Below are 22,411 nucleotides of genomic sequence, written 5' to 3'. Positions count from 1 at the left end.
TTAAAAATCTTAGTTTAAATTATCGGAAACAAATAACATTTCAGATACTTTTGGTTTTTTTAACTTGTTTTGTTTTTGCCTTTTGTTTTTGCCTTTTGTTTTTTATTGTTTTTTTCATTCATTTTTTGCAAGGAACGAAGATCTCGATTTAATATAAATGTATAATGCCATGTAATATTAAATCTTCAAATACTGAATTACTGATTTAGAGCATAAGCCTTGAGCATGCACGCTACTCACGTTAATTGTTAGAAAGATTGAAATCCAAAGTAAAACTTAAACAAAATTAATTACTTTTTCATTTCTAAAAAATATTTGTATTTATTCTTCCGTCCCCTTTTTATTGCAAATGTAGACATATGTGGTCCATTAAACATTTAAAAGCGATATATTACGTATTTCTTATTAGTAGAACGTTGTAGCATAATGTCCATTTGTGATTTTCAGACATATCTCTGAATGATTCTCTAACGTGTTGATGCTCATTGTTAATTTAAGTGGTCGATTGAATTGGTCGCTAGCTTGATTGGTCGCTGGAATTGGTTGCTAGCTTGAGTCTGGTAAATCTACGCCCCCATAAATTTGTTGTACGCACATAGCAGGTTTATCATTTTCCTGTGCTGCTTTTGAAAAAGAAGATAAGGGTCTAACGGGTTTTCTACCATTTCGTTCTTTATAAGCACAAAGAAGAATATTTCCTTGTCTGATATAAACACATTCCTTTTCCTGCAAAACCGGATGCTTGATTGAATTGGGCATTTGACGATTGGCGCGTAAAGTTCCGGTAAAAAATGTGCCTTTTGTTAAAAGCTCTTTAGCCAGGTTGATGGAGGAGAAAAAACTGTCGGTGAATAAATGATATAAGATTTGTGAAATAATTCAGCGGCATCAACATATGCACCCTGTAACATTCTTTGTGGTGTTGGATCGAATTGTCTGCCTTTATAAACGCTGAGTTGATAAATATAGCCACTGACGGCCTCCGCTAGTACCCTAAGTTTAACTCCAATCTTCGCCGTTCTCAAAGGAATATATTGTATGATGGATGACCGACCTTTAGAAGCGATTAGACTTTCATCAATACTAAGGTTCTGTTTTGGTTTGTAATGTAGTTTTGACTGTCGATTAAAAAGATCCACGAAGCACTGGAATTTTGAAGTAGGAGAATATTTATCGTCGTTCCGATTCAGTAATGTAGTATTATCTACGATTTGAAAAAAATTTAAAATGCTTTGAAATCTATTTCTTGAAAATATGTCACGAAACCAAACAGTAACCTGGCTTGGAAATTTTGTGTTCCAATATTCTGTAAGTAATGGCTTACGTATTAGGCCCCTATTTAGTATAACAGATATAAATCCTTTCATCTCAGCTAAGGTAACAGCACCAACTTTAAACAACGAATGAAGACGCGAAAATCTTCTTATCCTCTGCCGACTAGTAATGAAATCTTGTGCATACCTGTAAAAGAAATGACGGAATAATCACAAAATATTTTAAATTCACGAATGCGCGTAGCCCATTAGTTAATTGTTAGTGTTTTTTCTGTAATATGATTATTTACCCTGCTTTGTACTAGACCGACACGCTGAGTTGTGATTTTTAACGTGCTAGTTCACAAGATAACAGTTCGCAGGAAGACATGTCACATTACCCTGACACATTATTCCGACTCCCAGCCGACCAGTCTTTGCTCTTACTCCTTAATGCCGCGTGCTTTGCGGAGAAGCAGCAAATTATATACCAATTTTAAAGTCTTCGATTAGACTCGGCCGGGCAAAACTTCCTACGATAGTCACAGAGTGTGCATAAACATAGACCATATGTATGAGGGTCGTAAAAGGGGGAGAGGGGGGGGGGGTACATTCATGACGACTAACGGTAAAAATGTGTGCCAAATGACGTTAACGGTAATTTTTGGTGCATGACGATAAAATGTACACTATCTTTAAGACGATAAAAAAAATCGACTGATTTAGACGAATCACATTTTTTTTTTCCAAAAATAATATTTTGACGAAACACGGTAAAATTTTAACCAATTTGACAGTAATGGTAGCCGAAAATGACCGTTTGACGCCTGACGATAAAGGGCATTTCTACCCTCATGTATATCGTACTGAGTAAACTACTACATGACTATTTTAAATGGGAAATATAACATATAACTTTACAGGTAAATGTAAATGTTTACCTGTTTGTCTCTCTGACAATATGTCGTAGAAAATCAAGTGTCATGAACAGCAAGAAGTAATCAATAGGTTTAGCGTCGGCAGCAGGGACATTCTGAGGGCCACTGTTCTCTACAAATCTTTGGTCGTGCAGATAGTCAATCTCCTGAGGTCTAACTCGACATAGGAACTTCATTCATCTCATCTTCCGATTCTGAGCTACCGCTTAAAACTTCAAAATCACCATCACTCTACCCGTCAGAAAACTGCTCAGAATCATGTTTGACTCACGAGCAATATGACGTCAACATATTTGTTTTCATGACGTCAAACATTTTTTTTTTTATCTTTATTATTTTTTTATAGTTACTCCCGCCGTTTACCCGCGCTTGATTGAATTTCTCTACTTTGACATAAAAATTAAATCATCATTATAATGTGACGTAAGTATATTCCAAGATCATAATTAGAGGTAATCAAGGTAGATCGAGCCTATTTCACTGGGCATCTTGTTCAGAAATCTTGCAAATTTGAACATTAATTTATCATTCGAATGAGCAAACTATATTCAATACAAAGTAAATAATGTATTGTAAGTAAATGTATTATCAAAGTTGAAAGAATTTCACAAATAGCAAAATTGTATGCAAAAAAAACAAACTTAGGGGAGATAATTTGGGATTTTCTTTTATATTGAAATATACAAAAGAAACGCACCACCTCCAACATTAACAAAAACTTCTCAAAAAAATCAAATTTTCAACACAAAAATGAAAAATGTTGCAAAACTTTTGAAAACGAAAGTCGAATGTATCTTTTCACATAAAAACAGTGAAAAATTAGTACGATGATAAAATTTTGATCTTATTTTTCGATAATGACCAATTTGAATGAAAATAACTTCTGGATTTAAACATATCTTATAAGTGTCTTATATATATATTAGAATGTTCCTTATTAAAGTGAATTTGTATAGCCACAATGTACTTTGAAAACAAATGTTTTATTTTGAGATTTTTTATTTTTTTTCATTAACTAGTGAAATAACAATCACTGGTAGTTCTTAAGGAGAAGATTTTCAAAACTTTTTCCATTGGGGCCTATGTTAAACTTTGGACCCCTAATAATCGAGCCTAATGGATCCCCTGACCTTCACCTTATCACCTAAGGAAGTTGTGTCTCGTACTCGAAGTGGTATGCGAGCGATTGTCATCGTTTGTTGTCCGTCGTCGTCTGTCGTAAGCGTGTTTTAAAAATCTCCTTTGAAACTAATGTGCAAAATTCTTTAAAAGTTTGATTTTCCTTGTTAAATGTTTCCTTCATAAAAGGCGTGCTTTGATTTTCGACTCCTTAAAAACACAGCCGCTGTTATTAACTTGAAAAAATAGGACATAATGGTCACACATTAGTTTTTTGATAATGTCTCGAATATCGTTACATTTATCTCAAATCTGTTGAGGGTTCATCATGACAAAATGGACCTATGCCGAAAATTTCAGAAAGATCAGTTTGACCCATACCTGAGTTGTGTCCTCTAAAACATTTTTTGGGATAGCTACATGTATTGTCATCACTTGAAGTCCGTCGATTTTGACCGGCAACCAACAGCATGGACACTGTTACTAAATAAAGGTAACAGTAGTATACCGGTAATCAAAGGTCATAAATCGATTGAGAGAAAACAAATCCGGGTTACAAACTAAAACCGAGGGAAACATATCAACTGTAAGAGGAAAATAAACGAACAACAGGAACACTAAAATGAACAAAAATAAACCCTTAACATACATAGAACGAACTATTTGATAACAACTGTCATATTCCTGAATTGGTACAGGACATTTTAAGAACAAATAGTGGGTAGAACTTGGTTTAATGGCTAGCCAAACCTCCCGTTTTATGACAATGTTAAAAATGTCGCTGAAATGATAACACTACGTGACAGAAATACAGATCAAACACACGCAAGAACATTCATCACAGAGAAACGCACAAACAAATAATATACTACAGTGTAGTAATAATCGCAAAACATGTAAACTGCAGAACAACAACGAACATATTTCATCAACGACAAACACCACAGGATATAAAAAACAGTTACGCGCTTACGTAACTCACATGCAATCTCGAACTTTATGCAATTATTTCCACAATACTATACAAATATACCACATAGCGAAATAACAGATTTTTGCCTCGCCTGCGATGAACGTCAAAAATAACAAAACAAAGGAATTGATTTTTCGGCGACGGCGGCTAAACTTTTATCAACATTTTGTGATTTTTGTAATCTTTAATAAAAGTTTAACGGTAACTACAGACGACGACGGACGACAAGCGATTGCAATAGCACACATAGTCCTTCGGGTACTAAACACATATTCTTGATGTGATCTACATACATGCCAAATATAAATAGAGGCTCCAAGGAGCCTGAATCGTTCACCATTTAAATGGGTCCCATTAGACTTGATCATGAAATAAAGTTCTATTATGTGCAGACATATGGAGTAACTAACTTTAATATTAATTAAGCTTGATTAAATTCAGTGGTTATCATTCTCAAAAATGAATATGTTTACGATAGGGTTTTGATACAAACTTTGCACTCACTGGTGACCATTTTTCACTTCGGATCAGCTCAAAACGTAAAAACTCTTTTTAAGGACCTGGATACTAGGTACACATTGTATATTGTATAGGGATAAATCCTCCTTTGTAAAGAATCACTCTGATTCAAACAAAAAATTCTCTGAAACTGACATTATCAAGATGCTTGATTTCTTGATTGACAACATATTTGTTACGTTTGGAGGACGTGTTTTTCAGCAGACTGTCGGAATTCCAATGGGAACCAATTGTGCCCCTCTTCTTGCCGACTTGTTTCTTTATTATTATGAGGCTGACTTCATACAGGAACTTCTTAGGAAGAAAGATAAGAAGTTAGCAATATCCTTTCACTCTACGTCCGCTATATAGATGATGTTCTCTCACTAAATAATACAAAATTTGGTGACTATGTTGAACGAATCTTTCCCATCGAACTAGAAATAAAGGATACTACAGATACAGTTAAGTCTGCCTCCAGGGATGGGGTAATCGTAATCTGTAATCGTAATCGATTGTAATTGATTACATTTTTTCCAGTAATCGACAGTAATCTGTAATCGAAGATATTTTCGATTACATGTAATCGTAATTTAATCGATTACAGCAAAAATTATGATGTAATCATCGATTACTTTTCGATTACATTTCGATTACTTTGGTAAAATAGCTTGATGAAATATAATCTATTTTATATGAAAGTATGTATGTATTCATCACTTTATAGTACAGATAAAAATAAAATGTATTGATATGACTTAAGAGTTTATCAAATGCCTTGTTTCTATCTATTGGCTCCAGCTGCTTCAACCAGATCTATCAAATTATACTGTATATCTAGCTTTTGAAACAAATGACTTTTCTTGCTGGTCAATAATTTAAGACCTTTTATATAAAAATAAGAAAATAGATTTAAATAAGAAATAAGTCTTAAGTTAAAATCTGTACTATATTGCAGTAGTAAGCTTATTTGTATTAAAATTCCTTAAAGCATAATTTTCAATAATAGTTGGAATTTTAGCTTAGAATAGATAAACATTTGATTCATTATAATGTTATGACATAAAAATTACAAAGTACACGAAATCCTTTTGACAATGAACCAATGGCTATGCATTAAAATTCTTGTTCAGAAATAGAGATACATGTATCCAATTTTTGCACAAAAAATATAAATTGTTTATAATTTTGAAATGAGAATACAAAATTCTCAACAAACTTCTTGTCTTTACTAATCAGATGAACAAAGACTTCTAATCAATAAGATGAAGACTTTGTTTTGATTTCAATTATGTCTAATTAAGAGGAGATTTACATTATATTGCCCCAGGTTATAATTGTACTCCATTGGCAGTATTATAGCCTGTAATTAGGGAGGTTTAAGACTGCCTCATATCTTGACTTACATCTAGAAATTGACAATGAGGGTCGGTTGAAAACAAAACTTTACGACAAAAGAGATGATTTCAGCTTCCCAATTGTGAACTTTCCATTTCTATGTAGCAGCCTGCATACGGAGTATAATTATATCTCCCAATTGATACGATATTACCGGGCTTGTGTTTCCTATCATGATTTCCTTGATAGAGGATTGCTGCTCACAAGGAAGCTATTAAACCAAGAGTTCCAAATGGTGAAGTTGAAATCATCCCTTCGTAAATTTTACGGACGCCATCACGAGTTGGTTGACCGTTATGGAATAACCGTTTCACAGATGATATCGGATATGTTCCTTATGTCGTAACTACAATACCCTTCCCTTTTCACGAATGTGACTTACCGAATAAGACTATTTACCGGATTTGTAATAACATAAGCAACACGACGGGTGCCACATGTGGAGCAGGATCTGCTTACCCTTCCGGAGCACCTGAGATCACCCCCAGTTTTTGGTGGGGTTCGTTTTGCTTAGTCTTTAGTTTACTATGTTGTGTCATCTGTACTATTATTTGTCTGTTTGTCTTTTTATTTTTGGCCATGGCGTTGTCAGTTTGTTTTCGATCCATGAGTTTGACTGTCCCTCTGGTATCTTTCGTCCCTCTTTTATACTACGTTTAAACTCAGTCATTTCAGCGATCTTGAGAAGAAGATTTTGAACATTGATTTTTTCAAAGTCCCTTGGCGGTCATGTGTTTTAACCAATGGGTAACTAAGAAGCAACACTTGAAAAGGACCTTATAGTGCACACGTATATCAAGTTTGATTCAATTCTGATAAGTGGTTCTTAAAATAAAGATGCAAATGTTGTTTCCCATAGTGTGTCGATGCTCACAAAGTAGCAATTCTAAGGTTGTCGTTATAGATGATATAGAGATGTCGTAATTACGATATAGATGTCGTTATAACGACATTCTTATGTCGTTATGTCGTTATTACGACATAAGGATGTCGTTATTTTCACATAATATGTCGTTATTACGACATAGCGATGTCGTTATTTCCACATACTATGTCGTTATTACGACATAGCGATGTCGTTATTACGACATACTTTGTCGTAATTACGACATAAATTAATTTTTTTGAATGACCCTTATCTACGGAAGCGTATATGTGCCGTGTCTTTGTGAGTTATTTTCTCCGTTTCACGAGTTAAATATAACGAGTTGCTGACTTACTTCTCAACAACCCGACTTATAAAATCGCACGTTAGTGTCTTACAACGCAGTATTACAAGTTATATATTACACGTTACGAGTTTGTTTTTTTAACTTCGTGCGATATCAAACTCGTGTTACTCATTTCGATCGCGTTATGCGAGTTTTTCTTTGCCAGTTTGTGTGTTTTTATAACCCGATTACGAGTTGTAGAACTCGAGTTTGTTTAGCCAAAAACACGAACACAAGTTCCGTAACTCGCCTCAATGCAATGTTTGGCGCCCTTTTCATTATCAAACTGGAGAAGCAATGGCGGAGGTGCGTATAAAATATTTCTGTTCTTATCTAAAATTAATAATGCTTATAGTATGCTTGGAATGTTCAATAAATGCTATAAGAACTTTTAGATTGAATTCATTCAAATGAGAACTTTTTAAGACATCGGTATTGATAGGGAAAATAACATCTTCGCTCCAGATGTTGAACAAAAGATTACCCTCTCTTAAGTTAGTTTATATGTATGACAATATGATCAGTGTCAGTTCCTTAATGAATATGGGCCTTGCTTTGTTAAGAGAACGACCGTTTGAGCGAGCTTCAGCGCGTATTTTCTCTATTCAACATTTTCAAAAAAAAGAAGGGGGGTTAACACCCTGAGTGACCCATAATCTACCAATGAATTTAATATATTTTATTGTACATTGAAAACTAATTGAGTGACCATCAAATGGCTCTATCTTCAAACTTCAAATTTGAATCATCGTATTTCTATAAATAGACCTTTTCGCTATTTGAGAATCTGCGACACTTGACCACAGAATTTGCGTCACTGGAACTATTGACGTCAAACTACAATCACTTGTGACGTCAAACTTTTGTGGGGAACCTGTGTGGTGTCCAGAAATGGCGGACATATTAGCGAAAAGGTGTATTGTTTAGCATGGCCTCGTTTCCGAAGTTGCTATATATATGTGAAATTGCAACGCTACCATCTGTTAGTATTATTCTTGTGAACACTTCTGAGTCAGCATGGTTTAACGGGTTTTAACCAAATTTTAGTACGTAGTTAGTCTGCATCAAGATCTAGAAACTTGTTGTTACCCTACACTTTATCAACTATTGATTATTGATTATTAAGGTCAATGGTCAAGATTACATTGAAATAACTATTGTGGGCTCAAATATCTTGTGAACACTTTAGTGACAACATCGCTTTGAGGGATACTTACCAGACTTTTATTAGAGTTAATTTTTATAGTCCTTTGAAACATCTAGATCTAGCTGCCATTTGATTTTCAAGGTTAAAATTGAAAGTTCAAGGTCACAGTTGGATATAAAATATTTCTTTAATATAAAAACATGGCGAGGATATGTTCTGTCTTGCGATGTCCTTATTATGCCCAACCTTAATTTTCACGAAATTGGGGCTGTATGTTTAAATGAGATACTGGGGCATTACTTCATACTATTGAAAGCAATATTTCGTGCTGTTTGACTAGTTTTTAACTATGTTATTTTTGTATTTATATAGATTTCCTGTGTTAACAACTTTTGAACTATTTGAAATACTAAGAAATGTATACCTCCAAACACAGATTTTCCTAAGCCGTATTTGGCCAAACTTTTCGGAACTTTTCAATGCTCTTAAACTTTGTACTTTATTTGGCCTCACAGCTTTTTTGATTCCAGCGCTAGCGTCATTGATGAACCTTGTAAAGACGAAACGCGCGTCTTGAGTAAAAAAAAACAAACAAAAAAAAACAAGCCTGTTCAGGTACCTTTATCAATTCAGTGGTTCCCAGGATTTCAGATATCACCATGACTTTTGGTTCAGTAAATCATTTTTTCTTTATCAAACCAGATTCTGTTATACAGGAAATTTACACATACGATTTGCACAAAATTATTTAAATTCTACTGGCTACAACTTAACTGGAACAACATTTTTTTTACTGGACTTGCTTTATGTCTAGTGAATTTGGGAATAACTCCAATTTGATAATTATTTACGTTTTACTAATATACGAAACTACCTTTTAATTTGAAAAAAATAAATTAACCTTGCGTTTTTTATTAGTCCGATCATGTGACCACAGGAGACTCATTGATAGTAAAAGCAGCACAAAATAAACAAAACATGTATAGCAAAACAATAAAGGAAGTAAAAAGAAAATTTCAACAAGCAAATGGAAATAGATATACAATCGGACTGTAATTGAGAGCATTGTAAAGCTTCAATGTTTTTTTTATACTTTTAGGTAGCTGTATTTCCTGGTGTACCTCAACACGCAACCGTCGAAGAAATCATTGAGTATTACTTTAAAAAAATGTATACTGCTCACGAAATTTTAGGATTTCTTACCTTCTTGCATGGCATTGTTATCAGTAGAAGAACATTTTACAGAACAACAAAGAAATTAGGCTTAAAGAGGAATCGTGCGTCAAATAGCGGAATGGACATTTATCGGCAGATGAAACATTTGCTGAGAGAAGGATATTCCAATCTATGGTATAGGTCATTGTGGAAACTTTTGAACGTGCAGTGTGGTATTCGGGTTACACAAAAAGCAGTGAGACTTATGCTAGGGGTGTTGGACCCTGAAGGCGTGTCATTGCGTTCATCCCATCGATTGAGGAGGAGGAGATATTGTAGTAAAGGTCCGAGCTTCACAACTCATATTGACGGGTACGATAAATTAAAACCTTTTGGGATAAGCATTCATGGTGCTGTTGATGGATTTTCAAGAAAGATACTTTGGCTCAAAGCGATGCCTTCCAACAAAAACCCGCGTGTTGTAGCTCGCTTTTATATCGACTACATCAAAGAATTGAAAGGAGTGCCGCGGGTAGTTCGATGTGATGCCGGAACCGAAAATGTTGTTATTCGAGACATTCATATGGCTCTTCGTTCTTCGCATGGAGATCATATGTCTGGGAGTAATAGTTTTTCTGTTGGACGATCAACCGCCAACCAACGGATAGAAATGCTTTGGAGTTTTTTGAAAACGTATTTTACCCAATTTTGGAGAAATTTCTTCCATGATCTCATAGACGATGGGTTGTTAAACAATGCAATTCCTATTCATCTTGAATGTATTAGATTTTGTTTTTTAGATATTATCCAAACTCGGTTGAATATGTTTACAGAATACTGGAATTCTCATAGAATCCGTTCGCAAAGAAACCAAGAGGGAGTTACTGGAATTCCAGATGTTTTGTTCCATCAACCATTGTTGTATGATGCAATTGATTATTCTTACCCCTTACCGTGTAGCAACATAAGCATAGATAGGATTTCAGAGGTGTATACGGAAACAGTGCAGATGAAAGGGTGTTCTGAAGAGTTTCTTAATTTGGTTGAACTGGCAACCGACACTAACAGAATTGAATTCCCAGAATTTACCACAATACAAAATGCTTTGATTATGTACCGTTCTTTAATACACTTGTTAAATGAAATTTATTAAAATGAGATATACCTGTATATAAAGCCTCTCATTAACAAAATCATTCAAGAAGTGTTCGAGTGCTTAGAAACTCTGTTGTCCGTCAGTCCGTCCAACCCCCAATTTTGTGTCCTTCTTTGTCTGCTAAGCACACCCTAAGTAAATTCTAGCGCCGATAGGGAGAAAATTCTTCACACTTATTGCATGCAAACCTTTTATATATATATATATACAAGAACGCGTTTATAGTTCCATGCATCATTTAGATTAGGACCAATTCTTTAAAGATATAGTTTAAAACATTTCAAATCATACCGACTTTTCGACCTAAACACAAATCTAAGGATAAAAAGAAATAAAAACGTTTGCCTCGTTGTGACCTACATAAATATTAACGAATCTAAGCTCAATGGCGTAGAGAGTTCTTTTTTTGGTAGTTTGATATTTAACCTCAGTCTATACAAGGATTTGTTTGTGTGTACAAGGGGAAGATTTTATTGACTTCTATGAAAGGGCCGGTTTTATTTTTGGTCTTGAGCTTGATAATTTCGAGTTGTAATGTCTAAGAAAATTTTAGTTCATATGTGCTGCCACTTTCTGTGCCCGATAGTTTGATTTAATTTTTTGGTGTTTTAACGCCTCTTTTAAGCACCACTTATAGACTTTTTCGTGGCGGTCAGGTTTTATTGGTGGAGGAAACCGGAGTGCCCGGAGAAAACCACCGACTTTCGATAGAAACTTGATAATCCTAGTCAATTAAGATTGGAGTCGAGTGGATCGGCACGAGCGGGATTCGCGAGTGATCGCCTTTTCCCCCCTTTCCCCCCGATAGTTTGAAATTTATAACCACATTGTACTTTCAAGGAAAATTGTTTTTCAAAAGTTTTGGCCTCTTTGGAAGAGTTTAATCATAATTTGTTTAAAAATTGTTTTACATGCAGTGACCCAGATCAAGACACGATTGTGGTCTATCCACGCTGGTCTCTGTCCACAATTGCTAAATATGTATGGTGCTTCTTTAAACATGAGACACCCTGGATAATCATGCGTGTAAAGTAGAAAAAATAAACCATGACACCCAGCCCATGAAGGTTTCTTTTTCTAATATGCAATAAATTCGCGTGTGAAATTTCCATGTGGCAAGACTTAGCTAAATTCAGAAAAAAAAGTATTATTATCTGAAACAAAAGTTACCCAACAGAGGTGACCAATGTCAATATATATATTAGGTGACCAGAGGTAACTAATGTCAGTGTAAGGTGACCAGAGGTAACCAATATAAATATCTCTGTAAAGTGACCAGAGGTAATCAATATCTATGTTAGGTGACCAGAGGTAACCAGGGTCAATTCCCCTAAAAGATTACCAGAGGTAACCAATTTCATTTATCTGTAAGGTGATCAAAGGTAACCAGTATCATTTCCTCTTTAAGACGACCAGAGGTAACCTCTGTCATTATTTCTGTTAGATGACCAGAGGTAACTAAAATAAACTAGAAGATGTGTTATGAACGCCAATGGGAAACTCTCCATCCATGTCACAATGTAGATAAATTTAACATATACAGGAAAACTTTGGGACGTCAATACGGAGGCATGTCTTACAGCGAACGGCAACATATAGAGTTACATCCAGGGTGTATATAGTTTTTTTTTGTTAATCACATTTTGTACAGCACCTGCATGCACTTGATGACAAAGCATCAGCGTGATGGTATTTTGCCTTTGCTGATTAACGATAGAAGAAGAAGAGGGCCAAAATAGACCAGTGTAAAACAACGCAAACCGGGAAAACCAACGGTCTTATTTATATGCAAAACGAGAAACGAAAACACATATAAACTACACCAACAGACGACAACAACTGAACAACAGGCTCCTCCCTGACTTAGGACAGGCTCAAATAAAATGCAGCGGGTATAAACGTTCTAACAGGCATCGACCTCCATCCTAACCTGACACTGTAGCGTAACATTACGACATAAAAAACACTAGAAAAAAATAATTGATAATGGCTTTATTCGCCAAATCTGCACAAAAACAAACACATTCATGCTTACACTAAACAAATAAGTTAGATCCATGACACATTAAACGAAGATGCCTTTATAACATAGATGTTATAAGTAACAATAAAATATGTGGTCTGAGTGTCAATATAACAAGCTATGTTTAAATGATCATTCACTAAGTAGGAATGGAACGTAGATGAAAACTTATACAATCCAAAATCATTCGAAATGAAAAATACGTATTTATAAAAAAGAAGATTTGATGTAATTGCCAATGAGACAACTCTAAACAAGAGACCAAATTAAATGACACAGAAATTAACAACTATACCGCATAGTCAGCTATAAAAGGCCCCGAAATAACAAATGTAAAACAATTCAAACGAGAAAACTAACGGCCAAATTAATGTACAAATAAATGAACGTAAAACAAATATGTAACACAGCAACAAACGACAACCACTGAATTACATGCTCCTGACTTGGGACAGGCACATATATAAATAATGTGGCGGGGTTAAACCAGGTAGCGGGATCGCAACCCTCCCACTAACCTTGGACAGTGGTGTAACAGTACAACATATAGGAACGAACTATAAAAATCAGTTGAAAAAGGCTTAACTCATCAGATGGATAGAAATACATCTAACAAAAACAGAGTGGCTCAGCACTTATACATCCCAACAACAAAAAGACTATTAATACCGATCTGAGAGTACTCGCAGTTACTGACAGCTAGTTCAAAGCCAAAAACAACTAATAAAAAAATCATGCATCTTAAACTAAATTATCAATCCTCACACATCCAACAACCAATGGATTTAGTGTAAAGACGTCATAAACAGTCAGAGATAAACATGACCATGTGCAATGCAAAGATACAGGTACGTTTTAATTTGTTGATGACAAAGTCGATGTTAGTGCCAATGAAAAACCTTATTCAAAGATCTTATTACAATACTATTAAGATAACCTTTAATTATAAGTTTGTTTAAAGCCTGTACTTATGTTAGCTGATCAGAGCTTGAGGTAACCTAATTATGTATCTGTGCCAAAAAAAGTGTTATTTTTTATAAGAAAAAAACATATAGAGTACATTTAAAGTTTACAGTGATCCAGTAGTTGATAGTTACTTTTGATGTGGACCTTTTGAATATGTCATATTGTATGCATACACGTTGCAGAAAACTCATATTCATATGGTATAGCTCAAAATAACTGTTTTACCTTGTATTAATCATTAGGAACGTACTTTAATTTTAACCGTGTATGTCTGATGTTACTGATAGGAAATATCCTGTGGTAAAAATGTCTTGCATATAACCATAACCTTCAAGTATAAAAAAGAAGATGTGGTGTAATTGCCAATGAGACAACTCTTCACGAAAGACCAAATGACACAGAAATTAACAACTATAGGTCACCGAACGGCCTCCAACAATGAGCAAAGCCCATACCGCATAATCAGCTCTAAAAGACCATAGAATGACAAATGTAAAACAATTTAAACGAAAAAACTAACGGTCTTATTAAGGCACAAATAAATGAACGAAAACAAATATGTAACACAGCAACAAACAACAACCACTGAATTACAGGCTCCTGACTTGGGACAGGCACATACATAAATAATGTGGCGGAGTTAAACATGTTAGCGGGATCCCAACCCTCCCTCTAACCCGGGACAGTGGTGTAACAGTACAACATAGGAACGAACTAAAAAAATTAGTCGAAAAAGGCTGAACTGATCAGATGTATACAAATAGAAATACTTCTAACAAAAACAGAGTGAAAGTGGCTCAGCACTTATATATACATCCCAACAATAAAAAGACTATTAGTACAGATCTGAGAATACTCGCAGTTACTGACATCTAGTTCAAAGCCAATAACTAAATATTAAAAAAAAAACGTGCATCTAATACTAAATTATCAATCATTACACATCCAACAACCAATGGATTTAGTGTAAAGACGTCATAAACAGTCAGAGAAAGTAGTACATTTTGATATACATATTTCATTTTGAGTGAATTTTGTATTAAGCTTCAAGTTGATCGGAATTCTACTCCATCAAAGACTACCTTGATAAAAAAAACTTTAACCTGATCCGGGACGGACGAACGCACAGACCCTCCACTATCATGGGTGGGACATTAAAACTCTTTTCAATTGTACAATTGAAAGTCAAGAAAGTATGTCGCACTGAGTAACCATTGTACGAAAGAAAACCATGTAAAAATAAGAGACAATTGTAAGGGGAACAATTGAAGAGATTGATGATTGATGAAAAGAAAAATAAAACTATTAAACAAGTTAATGAAGGGCTCAAAAGATTTTTTATCTTACCTCGATTCCCAATATAAATAAGGCAAAAGAAAAGCCACTTTCGGTTTGAATTTTTTTACTTCCTGTTTAACTTGAAAGATATACTGATTTCGGCAATAAATGGTTTGTAGGTACTTTTTGGTAAAATATAAAATATTGGAGTTATTTTACAACTGCCAGTTTACAACATGATACTTCCGGCCATTGAATACCAACATTCAAAAAAAAAAAACAAGATTCATCTGACAAAAAGTCAGAAAATAAGGCTGTTAGTAGTTATAACTAATGCAGAATGGTTATTTTTTGGTTTAATTATTTACGATTTATTCAATATGTAACAGTTGTTTAATTTGTTGCTTTATGAAATATCTGTGATTAAAGTGGATATCCAAGGTCAATATTACTCGAGAGAACAGACTTCTGATGATTTTTGCCCTTATTGACTATGTAGAACTAGACAATAGTTTATCAGCCCAGACGCAATTATAACAATTGGTAAAGGTTCAATTGATCAAAATCAAAACATGAAGTTCCACCCCCCCTTATATATTGGATGTGTCAGGCAATTGACACACTTTTAAAGGTTCTTTGTGTGATTGATCTGAATGGGTAATGATGCTGTTTTACCATGGGTTCCTGGTTTGCTGCAATTTGCTAGGGTACCGGTTAATCCTGTTTGATTGAATGATTTTGATTACATTAACAAAAAAATGTTTTAAACGTTATGAAGATCGTAGATTATTTTAATTCCGGTTAGTCTCCTTTTCACTTCTATATCAATGAGCGATGGCTTTTTTTACTCAATATTAATGCCTGATGCAAAATCTTTACAAATTTCGACTAAAATTTTTTCTTTAGCAAGACGATTTTTTATTAACACAAAAAACTGTTTTTACACTGTTATTTGTCACTTTGAAAATAATAAGTTTAAATGATTATCCTTTGCAAACCAGAACTAGCATCGTAATAGAGTACTCAGACCCTCCTTGGGCCTGAGCAAAAATGCATTTTTTCGCTTTTGTCAAGGTCATTTCCGGTTGACCCTTTTCAAGATTTGGTTTATGCTATGTATTGACTTTTATATGGAAAAAATTAGATAATCTACCATTTCCGGTTTACAAAATGATATTCCGGTCTCATAAAAGGTCGTTTTATACCAATATTTCAAAATCTATATTTAAACAAAATACGTCTTTACATCTATTGTATAAGCTTATTTTGGGGTCTAAGTATTAAAAAAAAGATTCATTATTGTTGTTTATTATTGCTACTTAATGAAAAATCTCTGTAAAAAATTGGTATTCAATGTAAATACATATCAAAGGTACCAGGTTTATAATTTGTATCACGCCAGACGCGCGTTTCGACTATAAAAGACTCATCAGTGACGCTCGAATCCAAATAATTGTAAGGCCAAAGAAGGTTCAAAATTGAAGAGCATTGAGGACTAAAAATTCCAAAAGGTTATGCCAAATAAAGCTACGGTAATGTGTGACTGGAGGTAGAAAATCCTTAGTATTTCGAATAATTCATAATTTTCAAACAGTAAATTTAAAACTCGTGAAAACAGACTTCTGAGTATTTTTGCCATATTGACATACAGTAGTACTTGATATAGACAATAGACAGACAATATTTTATTAGCACAAACGCAATTATAACAATAACTTATTGGTAAAAAGGCTCAATTGATAAATATTAAAACATGAAAATATTGCGTTTGTGCTAAAAAAATATTGTCTATAATTGTCTATGTCAAGTTCTACATGATCAATATAGCAAAAATAATCAGAAGTCTGTTTTCACGTGTTATATTGTCCTTCAATACCCATTTTAACACAGATAATGCATAAAGCAGCAATAATTAACAAAAATAAATCTTTAATAATTAGACAAAATAAAACATTCTGCATAAGTGATAACTTCTAACAGCCTCAGTTTCTGACTTTTTGTCAGATGAATCTTGTTTTTTTTAATTTTAGTGCAGAATATTCCTCTTAAAAAAACAAAATTTAGAATATGACTTTGACCATTGGCATTGACCTCAATATTCATAGTAAAGATCTCAAATCAAAATACCCACATGGTCTCTATCTCTCAAAGTTGATGATTTCCAAATTCAAAGGGGGGAAATGGCTCTCATATGGAGTCTGCGGATAGCTTTGAACTGAGTAGATAATTCTACAAGCAAAACAGCGATTGGGAAGAAAGTAGAAAGTCTTACAGGGTCAATGGTCAAAGCGCATAAACTAAACAATATCATATACAAAAATCAAAGCGACAACTTGCATAAGAAACAAGGTCTTTTGGGCGAAATGAGATAATAATAATCAGAAGAATATCAAAAGGTACATTGGATTTTCACAGAAAGGTAGAAAGACCTTATAACGATAAAACCAATTGTTCAGAGAACACTTATAGATTGAGGATTTATGATAAGAAAATTTTTAAATATTTAAAAAGGGTAAAGAAGGGGTCAAGAAATGGTTAATCGTACCCTCATCCCAAATATTTATTGTTTCTATGCATTTTAACTTGAAAGGGCAATAAAATGGCCACTTCTGGTAAAAAAGGATCTTAAAAGATAATTTTATCCTGATTCCGAAATTATGATTTGCAAGGACTTGTATGTAAAATAGGGGAGATATTCTACTACTTCCAGTTTACAAATTTATATTTCCGGTCTCATTAATGCCATTTTATACCAAGATTTGTAAAAAAAAATAAGTTGTTCATCAAGCATTACATTTATTTAACATTTAAATGATCAAAGCTTCCAAGGTGAAAAAACCTTTCACACAGACATGTAGGCCCAACTATCATTCCAAACACCAAATTCAGTTAGCCTATTGCTAAAAGTATCTCATGAGGTCAAGGTAAGATGAAACATTCCAGACAGATGTGTACAACATACATGTAATACACAGGATATACATGACTTATCACTTATAGAACAAATATATTTGAAAAAATTGACAACTTTAAAATTTAACATTGACCAACCATGAAAATGAGGTTAAGGTCAGATGACACCTGACAGACAGACATATATATCTTACAATTATTCTAACAACAAATATATATACTATCCTATAGTATCTAAAAAAACTGCCCAAATCAGAGACTATAATCATTCCATAAACCAAGAATAGTTCACCTATTCCTTTATAGTATCTGAAAAACATACCAAACAAGAAATTTATTATTCAAATAGATATTGTTTTAAAAAAAAAGAAAAGAATAGCATTGACCAGTGAACCTTGAAAATGAGGTCAAGGTCAGATTAATACTTCAAGACAGACATGTACACCTAACAACAATTCCATGTATTAAATGTAATTCACTGAATACTTTCAGAATACGAGCAGTTAATATAGGTCCCTGATACGAGAAATAAACCAAAACAATAAAAAATAATTTTGATCACTGAACCGTGAAAATAAGGTCAATGGCAGATGCCACTTGTCAGTTTAATTTTGAGATTTACACCTTACAATAATTCCATGTACCAACTATAGGAGACGTATTGCTTAATGCTTATGGTAGCAATACACAGTTAGCGATATTTGGGAGAAATTTTCCCTAATAAATGTTAGCCATCCTCTTTTCCATGTTTTTAATAGTTTAAAGCTTAATGTTTGGGTCATATTTGTGCACATTTTCTATAATAAGAATCTTCTTCAATGCTGAAAATGATTAAATTTCATAGATTGTTGGTGTATCCTTGGCAACAATCCTCATTTATTTGCCATACATAGTGCTAAAATGGGGTGAATGTGTCAATGTTTCGCAAAATTTGATCCCAACTAGAATTCCAATGCCGTTGATTGATACATTTTCTGACCTTTTTTTACACACATCTATCAAAAGATAAAAGAAAAATCAAATGTCTTTCGCCTCGATTTTTCGTAAAATTGTGTTGAAATGTTCCTGTTAAAAGCGGTTTAAACTAATTAATTAATTTATGGACCAACGACCGGAATGGATCTTTCTTATCTCTTGTATTAATCTAGAACCAGAGAGAGAAAACCTTTTAAAAGTGATACGTGAGCAATGTCTTAGAAAGGTTGAACTATTTAACATTAGTTTAGATATAAACACAACCATGTGATAATTAACCCATACTACATTATGAAATTATATGCTTGCAATCAAACTAGTGATTTACTTAACTTTATTAGCTTGCATGTTGAACCTGCTTATAGAACACTTATATATCACCTGCATATGCAAAGGTACAAGCTCCTAAATACTGGACAGAAAAACTTAAGAAAGTCAAATTTAGCTAAATGGCAGTTGTGTGTGGACTGTAAATTATGGGCGTATGACATTTGCGCCGATTTTATAAATTTTCAATCTTTCATTTGCGCCGATTTGGTTTTTTCATTTGCGCCGATTATATTTTTTCATTACCACCGATTTTATAATTGCTAATTAATTTAAACACAGGTGAGCCGAAATACATGTACATGTAAGTCAGGAACCTGTTGTTCAGTGGTTGTCTTTTGTTGGTATGTTTCATATATGTTTCTCGTTTCTCGTTTTGTAAATAGATTAGACCGTTGGTTTTTCTGTTTGAATTGTGTTACACTGGTTATTTTGGGTCCCTTTATAGTTTAATTACTGTTCGGTGTGAGCTTTTGCTCCGTGTTGAAGGCCGTACTTTGACCTATAACTGTTTAACTTTTTATACATTGTTACTTGGATGGAGAGTTGTCTCATTGGCACTCATACCGCATCTTCTTATTTAAATGTACTATATACCTTACAATGAACAATTCTATTCACACCATCCGAACATATATCTCTTTATGATGGTCATAAAAAAATCCAGGCCACAACTTATGTCAAAATGAGAGCAATTGAAATGCCCTCCGCTGTACGGAAGCCAGAGAATGAGAAAATGGACTTCGTTGTTGGGCAATACAGCAATATAGAAGAGGTGAAATTGCCAGGGCTGAGTATATCAGATGTCTAGCATATACATAGGCGGCAAGACATAGATTCACGATTGACTGAACAGTGAACATCGCCCCGTGAACGCATTGCAACTCAAGATCAACAATGGAATTTCCAGCTGATTTATCCAAGTTGCTTAATGGCATAGAGCTAGAGAGGAAGACATTGACATGGGATTTGAAAGTCAATGCCAACACAGTCACAGTCAAACTGACATGGAATCACATTGAGGAACCCGCTGCAAAGAAAGGGACACAACCCAACACGGCCCTGAAAAAGAAGAGACTTTCACCCTCCACCAGGAAAAGAAATGCTCAGCGCCTTGCCCAGTGGAAGGAGAAACGTAACTCAACTGCTGTAAGCTCCTCTAAAGCCAGTACTGCAACAACAACCATAGCAATGGTAGACTCCGCTATACAAGCAACAGCACCAGAAGCACCAGTTATCACCATAAGAAAGTTCGACCAACCAGGACACAATTTACGCAATGTGAAGAAGATATTCAAGGTGTTTATGACATTACACCAACGAAGTACAAGAAGAACCTCAGTAAAGAAAGCGTGAACCTAATAGACAGTCCGTATATACCAGACAAGAAATGTATTCAAATACGGTACAGTGATGATACAACTCAATGCTCAGTTCCCTTTGACGTAGATGACCCAATCTTCACACGTAGATTTCCTCCAGACAACGACCACACACTAATTGGAAAGCGTCCGCCTACTCCAAATGTAGAACAAGAACATCGACAGCAACCCAGGACAAAAATGAAAGCTAGACGACAGATAGCTGAAGAATATGATATAAAGAAATAAAAAGAAACTATGTACATAGTGCGCAAAACCTAACCAGGTAGACGCACAATAAACCCACTAAAACCAACCATAGGCGGCAAGAACAGATTTGTAATTGTATTGGTTACCCCGTTTTTACAGATTTTATTCTGTGATTCTAAGTATTATTATTCAACAAGACAATTAAACATATATGAAAATTGAAAATGAAAAAGTCTTAAATGGAATTTTGGCAGGTACGTTTAGTGTGACATTTACTTCCACACGGAACCATTGCTTTCCTGCATTTTTTTTTCTTTTTTTGCGGCTGCATGATACAAATTGAAAGCTTTTCTCCTTTATATATTGCCTGAATCTGGGCGTTTCTGTTGAATTTCCTTTGTTATTGTTGAATAAAAATGACTTTATCCTGCTGACTTTTCATCTGCGAGCAGAACAGTTGATTTTTTTCTAACATTTTAGCTAAGAATTTGGTGAAATTTTCTTCCCAAGTCACCATAGTGTACGACAAATTGATAATGACCATGTATAATTGTGGTCAATATAATTTGTTTGTGAGTAAAATTCACTTGGTCATTCGTCGTCACTTTATTTAATTAATTAATCGTTAATAATTACGACCATTTTACTCAAAAACTAAAAGAAATCATTATCAAAATCTCATATTTTTTTTAGATCGAAGGGTCATACCTAAAAAAATAATATTATTATAGATTTCTATATTCATCGTTTTGGTAAACCGGACCATACGCATATGGTCCGGAACATACACACAAGGGAATCTGATGGCAAAATCATTTTTAGAACATGTTTTATCATTTTTTAAACCAGTGTTTAGTGCTTTGATTTTAAAGAAGATGTTTTTTAAATATATTGCAAATAGGTTTTAAATATATTTTAAAGAAGGGGGGAAGGGCAAGGGGTATAACTGTTATGCTGTTCTGAGCCAATTTAATTCTGTGTTATGTTATTCTGAAAATATATTTTCTGTGTCACATACTATGTTTATGGTGTAATGACAATAAAGATTTGAATTTGAATTTGTTATCTGTAATTGACAATTCTATGTAGCTGTTATAGAACTATCATTTTTTTTGTTATCTGTTATTGTGAGAATGTATTTGCTGTTAACTGTTACTGTACCCCCCCCCCCCTCTTTAACTTGAATATGTCTTTATTATTTTATGAGGAATTAATGCAAAAAAAATCATTCAGTTATTTAATCTACTTAGTCTATGTTTCATATATTTTACAATTTACCTGTGTTTACCTGTAAAATTGGCGCAAACTTTGAAGTATGGTTTGATTTTATTTTGGCCCAAATAAAGTATGGTTTGTAGCGCAAATGAATTACCAATTGGCGCAAAAGCAAGACACCAGGACAAACAGGGTGATTTGCCTTAGATCCCACCAATAAAAACCAGAAGTTGCACACCGTGTTGTGTTAAGTATATCACCCTGACATCCGACTTATTTAGTAGAATGGCTGACA

The 22,411-nt window shown here is 34.1% G+C and overlaps 1 protein-coding gene across 1 annotated transcript; it reads left to right on the top strand.

Moving 5' to 3' along the window:
• Positions 1 to 9,262: 9,262 nt before the first annotated feature.
• LOC127733969 (uncharacterized) lies at positions 9,263 to 10,889 on the top strand. The gene has a single exon (XM_052243458.1). It carries the CDS (start codon positions 9,706 to 9,708, stop codon positions 10,843 to 10,845), a length of 1,140 nt encoding a protein of 379 aa, XP_052099418.1. The 5' UTR covers positions 9,263 to 9,705; the 3' UTR covers positions 10,846 to 10,889.
• Positions 10,890 to 22,411: the final 11,522 nt, after the last annotated feature.

The sequence above is a fragment of the Mytilus californianus genome, unplaced genomic scaffold (genome assembly GCF_021869535.1).
Source record: "Mytilus californianus isolate M0D057914Y unplaced genomic scaffold, xbMytCali1.0.p SCAF_3, whole genome shotgun sequence".
Taxonomy (NCBI): domain Eukaryota; kingdom Metazoa; phylum Mollusca; class Bivalvia; order Mytilida; family Mytilidae; genus Mytilus; species Mytilus californianus.
Note: the sequence above shows the minus strand (reverse complement) of the source record. Positions and strands in the feature narration are given on the sequence as shown.